General features: G+C 38.0%; 1 protein-coding gene across 5 annotated transcripts in view; it reads right to left on the bottom strand.

Annotated features, from left to right (window-relative positions):
* LOC106684880 (F-box/WD repeat-containing protein 10) overlaps positions 1–12,675 on the bottom strand; it is an 81,549-nt gene that overhangs the window by 44,470 nt on the left and 24,404 nt on the right. For 4 of the 5 annotated variants that reach the window (XM_067051648.1, XM_067051647.1, XM_067051651.1 and 1 more), the window contains one exon: positions 8,706–8,866. In XM_067051648.1, coding sequence (XP_066907749.1) covers positions 8,706–8,866 — 161 coding nt within the window. The remainder of the gene's footprint in view (positions 1–8,705; positions 8,867–12,675) is intronic. The other variant, XM_067051649.1, reaches the window with a different exon arrangement.

The raw sequence follows: 12,675 nt of genomic DNA, 5'->3' as shown, positions 1-12,675 counted from the left end.
ATAAAATAAAACATATTAAAAACCCTTTATACATCAAAATATACTATTTACACAAAAAGAGCATATTACACTATATTTATGTTGTATAATTTAAATTTTATGTTGTTTTTGTTTAAATGTTTAAATTTTATTTCTTGAATAAATAAATGATGTTTTCTCCTAGAAAATATATAAAGCTTTTTTGAAACTTTCAATTGTTATTCTTCCGGGATTGAGTGGACAGAAGGTAGTCGAAGATACGGGATTTGAAGATTGGAAAGGTGTTAGAACTACAAATAAAAGAGGGAAAAGAATTCCATAGGGAAGAGGAACGGATGAGGAAAGATCTACCAAAGGCTGCGGTTCGATGGGCAGTTACATATAAGTCTGAGCGGGTATTGCGGGAATGCACTGAGGACTTAAATTAAAGGATATCTGAGATGTACGATGGACAGTGGGATTGGATAACTTGATAAAGAAAGAAAGCAAGGAAATATTTACGACAGAAGGAGGGGTAAAGCCACTTCAACTATTCATAAAATCGGGTGACAAAAGTGTCCCTGGGGACCCCGAAGATGTATCGTACAAAGCAATTATTTAACCAATTCAATTTTGCTTCGAGGTCCCAAGACACCCCCGTAAACCACACAGCAATAGTCAAAGTGGGGGAATATTAAAGACGTAACCAGGAACCTGCAGGTTTCAAAAGGAAGTAGGTGATGAAGATAATTTAAACGCTTCAGGGTGGAAAAGGTACAACGGGAAATATCGGAGATGTGGTTTTTCCAGGAGAGAGTTTGGTCTATAGTGACACCAAGGTTTTTAACGTATGGATGGAATTGTATTGAGTTGTTGTTTAGAAAGAGGAATAGTTTTCAGGAGGTGATTGGATCCTATTACGATTGCCTTAGTCTTCTCTGCATTCAACTTAAGCTTGTTTTCTTGTGCCCACTAACTAATTCTATTGAAGTCTTCCTGGATCTTCTCCGTAGCAACTAATAGGTCAGAAGGTGGGAAGGAAAGGTAAATTTGGAAATCAATCCATCTGCGTACAAATGGTATTGAGAATGTTGGATAAGGATGGGAAGGTCATTGATGTAGATAGCGAAAAAGGTAGCGGATAGCGATGAACCCTGAGGGACACCACAGGTGAGGGGTCGAGTCATTGATGGAGGTTTATCAGTAACCGCTATGTACTGGGAGCGATCGGATAGGAAGGATTGAAACCAGCACAAAGCACTGTTGGATAGAGGAAGATTTTGTAGTTTGGTAAGAAGGATGTTGTGGTCAAACGTATCAAATGCTTTGGAGAAATCCAGGAGGATGAGGATAGTTAGGTTTTGGTGTTCCATGGCAGTTTGGAGGTCGTGGGTTATTTTAAGCAGAGGGGATTGTGTTGAATGGCTGAGAAAGGAATGTGTTGAAGAAAGCCGAACTGGAGAGGATTGATGAGGGAACGTTCTTCTAGGAAGTTTGAGAGTTGGTTTCGAACAAGGCGTTCCAGCAGTTTTGAAAGGTTGGAGAGGAGAGAAATAGGGTGGAAGTCATTAGGTAAAGAAGGATTTGGGATTTTATTAAATGGTCGAACTAAAGCGGTTTTCCAATGAGAAGGAAATGTGGCATTTTGCAAGGTAAACCGGATGTTACCACGGGAGTTGGATGTGCAGCATCGTTGATGCTTAGCATTATAATCTCCTCCAGTAATGAAGTGTAGTCTGAGGGTTTGGAATAAGGAATCAAGGAGGTTATAAGAAAGGTTATTAACAGGAGGACAGTATACAGCTGAAAAGGTAACATGGAAAGGGCAAGTTTAAATGATAAGGTTAAATAATGAGGTTGATTGAATTGCATCAGTTGGATTGGAAGGAATAAGGCAATGGGATAAGGATTTGTGGATAAGGATACATACAAGAACCAGCATGGGAAGTGTTGTCTGGATGGCCTGATCTATAAGTGATGTAGTCACGTATGTAAAAGTGTGTCTTTGTGTGAAATGAGTTTCAGTCAGGAGGGCTATATCAATGTGTTTATCATGTAGAAATAAGTCAAGTTCGTCACAGTGATTTTGCAGGCCATTTACATTCCATAACACGACAGCTAGGGGTTTTGTGCTCATCGTGGGAAGTTAAGCAGGATTTAGGATAGGATTCTTGTGAGAAAGTTAATGAGGGATTTTATGGTTTCTTGAAGATCTTTCAGGAAGGATGTGAGAATTGAGGTTATATCCATTGGATTTCGGTAATGATGACATGGATCAGGAGCTTGGGATGGATAGTTTGTGTAACTAGAAGTACTGAGTGAGGGCTGGGATAGTCGTGATTTATGTGGAGCTGTAGTATGAGAAGCTGTTTTGGTCTAAAATGGTAGTTGGGGTGGGGAGTTGATTGGAGCAGCTGGACGAGATGGAACTGGTAGTGGATGTGGTGGCGGCAATTTTACCTGTAAGGGTAGATAATGGGGATGATTTTGATGACGTGGATGTTGGGGCTGAGAATGAGAGGTTAGGGGCTTAGGTTGAGAAGTCTGAAGCGCCTGACACCGAGCCTGGTTTTTCTTGATTGTGATATCGGAGAAAGTCCGGGTTGAGTCATGAGATTGATCTTGGGATTTTGAAGCAGATGGCTACGATTCGATGACATGAGTTGAAGTTTTCAATTCTGGGAAAATTTCCAAGTTTTGAGTTTCAGGCGGCAGTGTACGAGTTTGTTCCAAGCCTTTTGCTTTCATGGCATAAGTGTGATCTCACCTTGTTCAAATTTTTGTAGACTTCACACCCTCTGTAGCTTGCTGGGTGGTCTTTTGTGACAGAGGGCAAATTTTGCTGGTTCATCCCGAGGTTTCTGGCAGGTTTCAGTTGCGTGAGGGCCAGCACATTTCACACACCTAGCCTGGTGATGGCAATAGGCCTTTGTATGCCCTAGGTTTTGACATCTGGTGCACTGGACAATTATAGGTTTTTTTCTGGGCTCCTCAAATTTAACGATAAACCAGCCTTGAAACCTGAAATATTTCAGGATTATTTCGGGCTGGCTCTAAATCGACAGAATAACGGCAGTGGGAATTTTTTGGTGAGGTGAAGAACGCACGATATATATTTCTTATATTGTGGCCAATTTTTTCTAGGCCTGATTCGATAGCGTCTGTGGGAGTAGATGAATGAAGACCGCTTAAAACCACTCTGTATCCCTTCTCTTGTTTTAACTGGTAACAATGAAAGTCGTAGTTTTTTTGGGTCAAATAATTGATCACAGTTTTGTAATGTTCCTTAGTTGTTGTGTTGATCTTTATGTCTCTAACTCGTGAAAAACATCTGAAGTTTGGCTGTCCGATCAAGTTGGCAATTTCTTGACTGAACAAAATGAAGTTTTCAATACTGTTGACAAATATAGGAGGTGGTTCAGGATCAGAAAATCCTTGAGGCTCTGGAATGTTATTAGGTGGATTTTTTATAGTATTGGAATTACTGCTAGTTGAGGTGGTAGGTGTAAGTGTGGTTACTTCAGGTTTCGTGGCTTTAATGCTAGTTTCAGACTGTTCAACTGCCTTTTTGGACTTGACTGATTTATTTATTTTTTTGTTGGGGGAATTGTCCACCGACCCGAGGGCAGTCTTTCTTTGTCGCTTTTGAAGTGTTCGTCTCTTTAAATATTGTGAATCGGTCTCACTTATTTCTGAAATCGGGGTCTCTTCCTCGGAGTCTTCACAAGACATATTCCTGTCCAAATTCATATTTAAAAAGAAAATAACTATTTGAAGTTACAAAAAAAATATATATATATGGACATAAACAAATTATTTTGAGAAAATAAACTATATACAAAATTACTTGAAATTGTTCAATAGAATGTTCTTGAAAATAATTAAATAAAAGTCTCTGCTATGTTGATTTAAATTATTTTTCATTATTTTTAAACATTAGTTACATATTTTATTATGTTAATTCAATTGCTCACCATTTACATTTTCTTTTGCACCTTTCATTGTTTATTTCTTTATTTACTTGAACACTGTCTGTTTTTTAACATTTATTTTTTATAATTCGAATCTCTATAATATTATATTTTATTTTCTATTAGTATCAACTACTATCTACCTAATTTATTGTTATGTATATTTCCAAATTTGTTTATTTATCCATTTTTGTTTTATGTTTGTCTGGATTAAGGTTGTTATCTTGTTTTGTTTTTCAGCCCTGAAATTCAGTTTGAAATGGCAAAAATAAATAAGTTTATTTGTGTATATTTGATGATCGTATCTATTCATGGCGCTACAGCCCAGTTTGGACCTTGGCCTCCTCAATATGCCTTCGCCATGTAGCTCGGTCTTGTGCGGCTGCTCTCCAGTTGCGGATGCTCAGAAGTTCCCTGGAATCCCTTATGACGGCATCCTCTCATCTCAGCCTTGGCCTGCCTCTTCCTCTGGTCCGATGCAGCCAACAGTCCAGCAACCTCCTCAGAATCTAAATCGCTAACATTCTGACGACATGGCCAGTCCGGCACAGCCTCCCCAGCCTTATGTGCCACCTGTTGGTTCGCCTCCTCCAATTCTCACCAAACCATGACAGTCAAATATTCGGCGCAGAATTTTTCTTTCGAAGATCAAGATTTCCTTTTCTACAGCACTTGTCAGGGTCCAGGCTTCTGATCCGTAAGTGAGGACTGGCCAGTTTAGTGTCTTATAGAGCTGGCATTTGGTGCGGCAAGTGACAGCTCGACTCATCAAGTGCTTCCTGAGTCTAAAATAGCATCTGTTAGCCTTCATAAGACGCTGGCATGTTTCCAGGGTGATCCTGTTATTGCTGCTCACTACTGAGCCTAAAGGTGAACTGATCAACACATTCAAACGTAAATGGACCCATCTTCACCTCCCCACCAACAGCAGCCACTATACCATGTCCAGCTCACATGTATTTAGTTTTTCCCTGATTAATCATCATGCCCATTGTTTCTGCTGCTTCACCTAGCCTCAGAAATGCCTCCATCAGCGCCTGAAAGGATTTTCCACTAGATCCAAGTCATCGGCAAATACCAGCACCTTTACCAGCCTGTCAATGATTGTTCCAGAGGTTTGTATTCCGGAATCCCTAAATACCTTTTTGAGGGCCAGATTAAACAATAGACATGCGAGACCATCTAAACAATAGCTTGAACAATAGCCTGCCTCACCCCCCTTCTGGACTCAAATTCCGGTGAGAGGTCTCCATGAATCCGAACTGAGCATTTTATCTCATCCATTGTGATTCTTATTAGGCGCACCAGTTTGGGAGGGATCCCAAGACCGTACAGCGCTTCATTTAGCATGGACCTTTTAATGCTGTCGTAGGCACTCTTGAAATTGACAAACAGATGGTGTGTTGTCATCCTGTACTCCATGGATTTCTCCAAAATAGTCCTCAGGCTGAACTTCTGGTCAACTGTCGATCTTCCTCCCCTGAATCCTGCCTGGTATCTTCCTACTTCCCTTTGCAATGGACATAGCTTCATGTAAAGAACGCAGGAAACCTTATAGGCACACTGAAGAAGGGTTATCCCATGGTAGTTGATGCACTCTAGAATATCTCCTTTCTTATGAAGCAGAGTTATTATGCCCTTCTTCCGTTCCTCCGGGATTCTTTCCTTGATCCAAATGGTTAGGATTATATCATATAAAGCTCTTCGCTGCCATACCTGAGAAGCTCAGCCAGTATTCCATCTTCTCCTGGTGCTTTATCGTTATTGAGGTGACTGAGGGCATCCATGACATCATCAAATGTTGATGGATCAGGGGGATACAAATCACCCTTGTCATGAGCTTTAAATGTCTCCGGATCTTCGACACCTTCGTTCAGGAGAGTGCTGAAATATCGCAACCATCCGCTAAGAATTTATTACTTTCTGGACAGTAGCAAGCCGTCTTCCTTCCTACAGGCCTTAATTCTTGGCTTAAACGGCGCCCTGCTCTCATTTATTTTCTTGTTTCTTCTTGTGAAAGCTCTGGTCTTATTAACATCCCTATGAGTTTCCATTTCTTCAAACTATTTTTGCTCCCATTCCCTTTTCTTCCTCCGATGGACACTTTTCTCTAGTCTTCTTTTGTTTTTTACTCCTCTGAAGCTAGCCTTGTGTGCCTCTTCTGAATCATGTTTGTGTAGACCCAATTCTTTTGCTTCATAACCACTGCACACGCATCATCGAACCATGGTGATCTCGCTACTCTCGCTTCCAAACCCAGCGTTTCCTTAGCTGCATCCTTAACAATCGACGAAATATAGCTTCATTGCTATTGTACTAAGCCTTCTGTTATTCTGGAGTCTTCAAGCCTCTCATCTAGCTGCTGATGATACCTTGATATTACCTTGGGGTCTTTAAGTTTGGCTACAACAACCCTTTCCATTTTATTTCCCGGGGTCTTTTGACTTTGGATATCCTTTCCCTGATCTTAGCCACCACAAGGGAGTGATCAGTATTCATGTTCGCAACACGGTAAGTCCTACAGCTCATCAGATTGGATCTAGGCCTCATGCTGATGAGGATGTGGTCTATTTGGTTCACTGTTGTACCATCCGGGGTGCGCGAAGTACCCTTGTGGATCCTCTTCGCAGGGAATAGAGTGCTACCTACTACCAAGTTCTTACAGGCGGCAAAATTAATCAGCAGGTGCCCATTTTCATTTGTCTCTTCATGTATTCCAATAGTTGGCCTAAGGACTTCCTCCTTACCAATTTTAGCATTGAAATCACCCAAGATTACTTTGATGTTGCTCTGCGGGAAATTGTCAAAAGCTCTGTCCACTTGATCATAGAAGGTTTCCTTCTCTTCCTCTGGTGACACTCTGTGGGGGCATAACAACTGAAGACACTAAAGTTGTAGAATTTTCCCTTCAGCCTTATACACAGATTCTTGGGTTAATGGGGGTGAATCCTATGACAAGATCCCTTATTCTTCCTCTGACCACAAAACCGGTACCAAAGATATGAGGCAGATATAATAGACAGTGTGGAACCGTTTCTCCAGCATTCCTTTTGCCCTCCATCTCACCTCCTGTAGAATGACTAAATCTATTGCATTGGTGTCCAATTGTTGTAGGAGCTGCCAAAGTGACCCCAGTCTAAACATAGATAAAATGTTCTATTGTCCAAATTTTAAGTCCATATAACGGATCCTGTGTTGTTTCCGTGTGATCAGTCCAGCTATTTCTTGTTGAGGTTTCATAATACTTAAGGATTTGAGGGGAGCAGGTTACCTACTACCCCCGAGTCAGGTGGAGAGGCTGCCTCCTCAGAGCTCTCTGGCTAGCTCCCACATCGGGGGGGGGACCTACCTAGGGGAGGTGACACTAGGGTGTGTACTGCAAATGACCTTTGTCTGTAGTGTGAAGTGTGCACAGTGTGCTATATTAGTGTAATGTGTAGTGTCAGTGTACTGTTCCCCCAACCTGGAAGACCAGTGGGTGATTGCAACCAGATGGTTGGGCGATGGGGGTGCTACATCTCTGGCTTATTAACTGAAACATTATTCACATCTGGCTTATGTTTATTTTTATGAAAACTTTAATATTAACATAGCTGTAATAATTAATAAGGATAAAGAGTTAAATTTATGAGAGTGGAGCTTTAGTTTTTAATGTTTTATTAACATTAAAGCCATTTCTGTCCAACATTTATATTTTGTCCTGTGATTTACATCAACACAACCTATTCATGGAATAAATATATTTTCTGAGAAAATTAAAATAACATGTTTAAATTAGGTTTTGTTGATTGCATGTCATATGAAAGAGCATGGAATACACTATAGAACAACAATCCCACATCTCTAGCCAAGTTAGGGAGGTTCTTACAACAATTCCAAAACATGTTGATCTCTGTTTTTTGGCCATTTTATGAGGACTTGAGAGCTCTTTAATTCAAAAATAAGAGGAAATATCTAAATAAAAATTAAACTGTTTTCCAATTCTATACTTACACAACATCTGTGCAAAATTTGAAAAAAAATCAGAGATGGTAAGGTTCAAAAGTGAGTTGATTTGATGTGGAATGACCCTATTTTATTTTGCCAACGTTTCTTCCTAATCGCATATTCAGTTTATTGACTCCCAGAAAATTGTCAGTTCACTCCTCACCGCACCCCTGGCCATCTCCCAGATTTCCCTTCATCAGCCTATAATTACTCTTAACATTATTATAATTTGAATATCAACTACTTTTAGTCATTATTTCATTAAAATAAAATTTATTAGTAATAATTGTTTTATATGAGAGTGGAAAGAATTGCCTCATAGATACAATTGAAGGATTTGGGTCAAGAATAGGATAAGTCACATGATGTAATTTTTTTAATAAAGCACTTTAGGAAAATTCTACAATTCTTATTTAACGTTTTATATGGTTCATAACCATAATATTACAGGTAAATATGTTAGAATTATGATTAATAATTATGAGAGATAGTTGACCGTGGATGATAAATGAGGAGAAGATGGTTGGGGGTGCGGTCAATGAAAAACACAAATAAGCACGATTAACTTATTTTAATGTGCCAACATTTCCAATTTTAATGTGCCAACGTTTGTTAGAATTATGGTTTACGACAATAAAAACAACACAATAAATATCATTATAGAGAAACAATGAAGCATACAATACTTAAATACTTTATGAAAAATTGGGTCTTATCATATTCTCACTCCAAGATATTAAGATAATTAATTAATGTAATTTTTTTTTCAATAAAGAATAAAAATATAACCATGTCAATAACAGGGAGTACAATCTCTTTCAGTATTCCTACTTCAAATATCCCAGATGTATACAGTAGTTCTTTGAATTCTCTTTCCCATTCTTCACATTTATGTTCATAAAACTCCGAGGTAGACATTTCTGACATAGTTTTAACTGAGCCGATGACAGCTAAAAAATTTGATGTTTTTATAACTCAACCAAAGCTATCCAACAAATTATAGAACAGAAAAATTTATAATATTTATACAAAGAATTTATTTAAGGAGAACATAAAATCGTTAAAAATTAGTTAACCCCTAACCAATTTTAATTAATAAACAAAAAATTCTATGGTTTGGCTAACACACCATCCTCAGAAGTAAAAATTCCAAAAAGAGAAAGTTATAACTTAGAAGTTTGAGTTGATGAGTTTCTACTAAAATATGCACCTGAAATTTTTGTTCCTGTTCCTATTCCTCAAAACATAGAACTATTTGTTTATTAATTAAAATTTGGAAACAATTTTGTCTAAAAATTAAGTAATGTATTATATTTAGTATTTCTAACAAGAATCAAGACTAAGACGAGTAATACTCTAAGACTGAGTATTATTCGTGCCACGAACATCTCTGTGGTATATTTTTTTATCTTTGTTCTAGTTACTAGCGATAATTCCAGGGAAAATCGATATAGATTCACAATTTTCATTAGGCTTAACCAATTGAAATATTGCAGCTCTATACACTTTAATTTTTCCGGAGAAAATAGCGATAAAGTAGTGAATAATGAAGATAATGGTTGCTGAGTACAAGTGGGCTGGAGAAGGCATTTGTTTGGCTCAGCGCTTTTTCTGTAAGTGGCTGCGTATACAAACTAACTGTCACCATCTTATTATTATTTACCTCTTGTAGTCCTTTAAACTTCATTCATTCTTTTAAAATTTTCTTTTAATCATCAAGATGGTGATTTGTAAGAGCTGCAATAAATCAATTTCGAGAAAAGATAAATTGAAAAATTTCATGTACAAATTGTAAAAATATATGTCATCTTAAATGCATCAAAGTTGAAAGATCAGACCCAGATATTATTAAAAAATGGACTGGCTGAATGTGAATCAGGGTCCAGCACATTAAAAGGTAATGAACCCTGCTCAATGATTCATCTCTTAAAAGGCCTCATTGAGGAAAAAAAAGAAATTAAGGCTTAGCTTCAGGGCATTAAAGAGCTGAAAGATATAAAGAACTCTTTTCAGAAGCAGTCGGACTTTCATTTGAAAACATGTAAAGGCTACAGAAGATTGAAGCTCTCCTGGAGCAGCAGAAAAACAAAGTGGAGAGTTATCCATGGAAAACAAAAACCTCAAAAGTTAAATTATCAGACCTTGAGGGTAGACTCGATCAGACGGAGCAAAATAACCTAAAAAATACCTATATTAGATGAATCCCAGAGAAGCAAGGAGAGGCAGCAGTTGGAACGATTCTCAGTATTGGAGCAGGCTTGGGCATGGAGCTGTGTCCGGACGATCTGGACCACACGGTATGGCACAAGTCTAAACTGGAAGGAGTGCCGGGCCCTATTTTAGAGAGATTCGTTCGTCAAACACTCAGAGATGAGCTGAGCCAAAAGGGATTTTTCCACTCGTCACTTAGGTTGGAATAAAAATGATGCGCACCTCGTATATGTGAGCGAAGCAATGATGCCTGCCAGCAAGCACCCCTAATGGTTAGCCAGGCAGAAGCAGAAAATGGCAAATATCGAGTGAGTCTGGTTCGGCAGAGGTAGGGTCAGGTGCAGGCAGTCCAATGGCTATCCACCGGTCATCATAGGCAAGACCAGCGACTTGGAGGTGTTTAGTTGAATTCAATATCCAAGTCACCACAATTTTATCGTTTTCTTTCTTTGTATAGAAGATATTTTATTTATAGTTATTTTCATTTTTTTCAACACTTTAATAATAGCACATAAAATTTGCTCTATTTACATCTCTTTTTTTTTTTTTTTTTTTTTTTAAAAACTCAATCTTTATTGACAATTTTTTTTTCGAATTTCGATAACTCAAGCAACAAATTTCTTTCAATTTATTATTTTTGTTACATTCTATATAATCGTAACAGTATATAAAATATTGTTATTCTCTATACCTTAAATTTTATCCTTTTTCTTACTTTTCCATTTACCACCCCACAGTTATGACTAATGTCCTCAGTTCCTGTCACCTTAAAGCACAATCCCTTATTGCCCACTTAGATGAATTCAAACACTATTTATCCGATAATTTTTACCACATAATAGCAGTATCCGAAAGATGGCTTATTATTCCTTTATTCCTTCATCTCATGTTTAAATTATCAATTATGCTTTCTTTCACCTTGACAGTTTCAATCGCACTGCAGGTGGTGTCAGGTTATATGTACATGTTAGTCTCAGGGTCAAAATCTTACTTCAATCTGTTGTGAAATTTAGGGAAGATTTTACAAACAAATACAACGAGAGTGTGTTTTCACCAATAGATGCCACAACAGAGTGTTCTAGCCCCAAGGGACACGAAGCTATCCCATGCCAGAGCAGTGTCACCATCTACTGTTTTATTTCACAAACCAAATAATAAAACCTATTTTCTATAACACAATCCCCTTCTCCTATCATTCCTCATGCAGAATACATGTTTGTTGAAATTTCAGCCATATCCTCTTCTCTGTTATTTGCTGTCGTTTATTGACCTCCAGGAGTTCCTCTCGATAACACCTTCGAATCCTCCCTGGTCCAACTTGTTTCCACTTATTCCAATATTATTATCACTGGTGATTTTAACATCAACATGCTCTCTCAATCCAGTGATAAATCCTTTCTTGACATAATATTTTCCCTCAATCTTTACCTCATTCCTTATTCTCCTACACTTCACACACAATCCTCTGACACCTGGTTTGACCTTTTTATCTGTGACTCTACTATAAATTCCTTTCCTCTTCCCAGCATCCCGTTCTCTTCCTTTCATCTCATGATCTTCATGATCCAAATATCGTACGACCTACCAGTCAAATGCTTTTCTCCTAAAATCATATTATACCGCAATCTGGACCTCCTTTTCTATGAATCCCTTCAACCTGACCTTGATTCCGCCCGGTGAGACATTATACACCCCTATAACTCCATTGACCCTATGGTCTCCACCTTCACTTCACATCTGCAATGTATATTAGACATCCACGCTCCTCTCAAATCCCGGGCCTTACGTTGTCCAACTGCACCTTGGCTTGCTCCTGAAATAAAGGAAATGAGAAAACAAAGAGAAGCAGCTAGATGCAAATTTCGTCAGACCTGCCTGTTTACAGATTAAACATATTTTAAACTAATCCATAATGCAACCGAAATTGCAGTTCGACGAGCTAAATTCCTTCACATTCATCATGCCCTCTTCAATGCTCCCGATCCCAAATCCAAGTGGAAAATATTCCGAAATTTATCCCTACCAGAATCAAATAACCTTAGCTCTCTTCCTAACACACCTGATGATCACAACAACTATTCCATATGATATGCTACTAATCCACCAATCTTTCCTGATATTCTAAATAACACCTGCAATCCAGAAAACTTCTTTTTTCCTCACATATCTTGCGAAGAAATGCTAGCCACTATTCTAAGATCCCATACCAACATTCCTGTTAAATTGATTAAATCCTGTCTCCCAGTCCTTATTTCAGTACTTTATCATAAATACAATTTTTCCTTGCAAAATGCCACATTTCCTCCTCATTGAAAAACCGCTTTAGTTCGACCATTAAATAACAACTATTTTATAACAACTATTAATTTATTAGTACATATGATTTATTTTTTCTGCTTTAGTAAATTTATTTTAGTTTTTTTGATATATTTTCCAAACACATTTTTACTTCTTTATCTATTATTTTCATCCTATTTTTTATTTAATCTTCTAAGTAGCATTACTTTTCTTTTTATCTTCAAGCCAAGTAAATTATCTTTGTGTTCAA

The sequence above is a fragment of the Halyomorpha halys genome, unplaced genomic scaffold, assembly GCF_000696795.3.
Source record: "Halyomorpha halys isolate HHAL.00 unplaced genomic scaffold, Hhal_1.1 Scaffold625.1, whole genome shotgun sequence".
NCBI lineage: Eukaryota > Metazoa > Arthropoda > Insecta > Hemiptera > Pentatomidae > Halyomorpha > Halyomorpha halys.
Note: the sequence above shows the minus strand (reverse complement) of the source record. Positions and strands in the feature narration are given on the sequence as shown.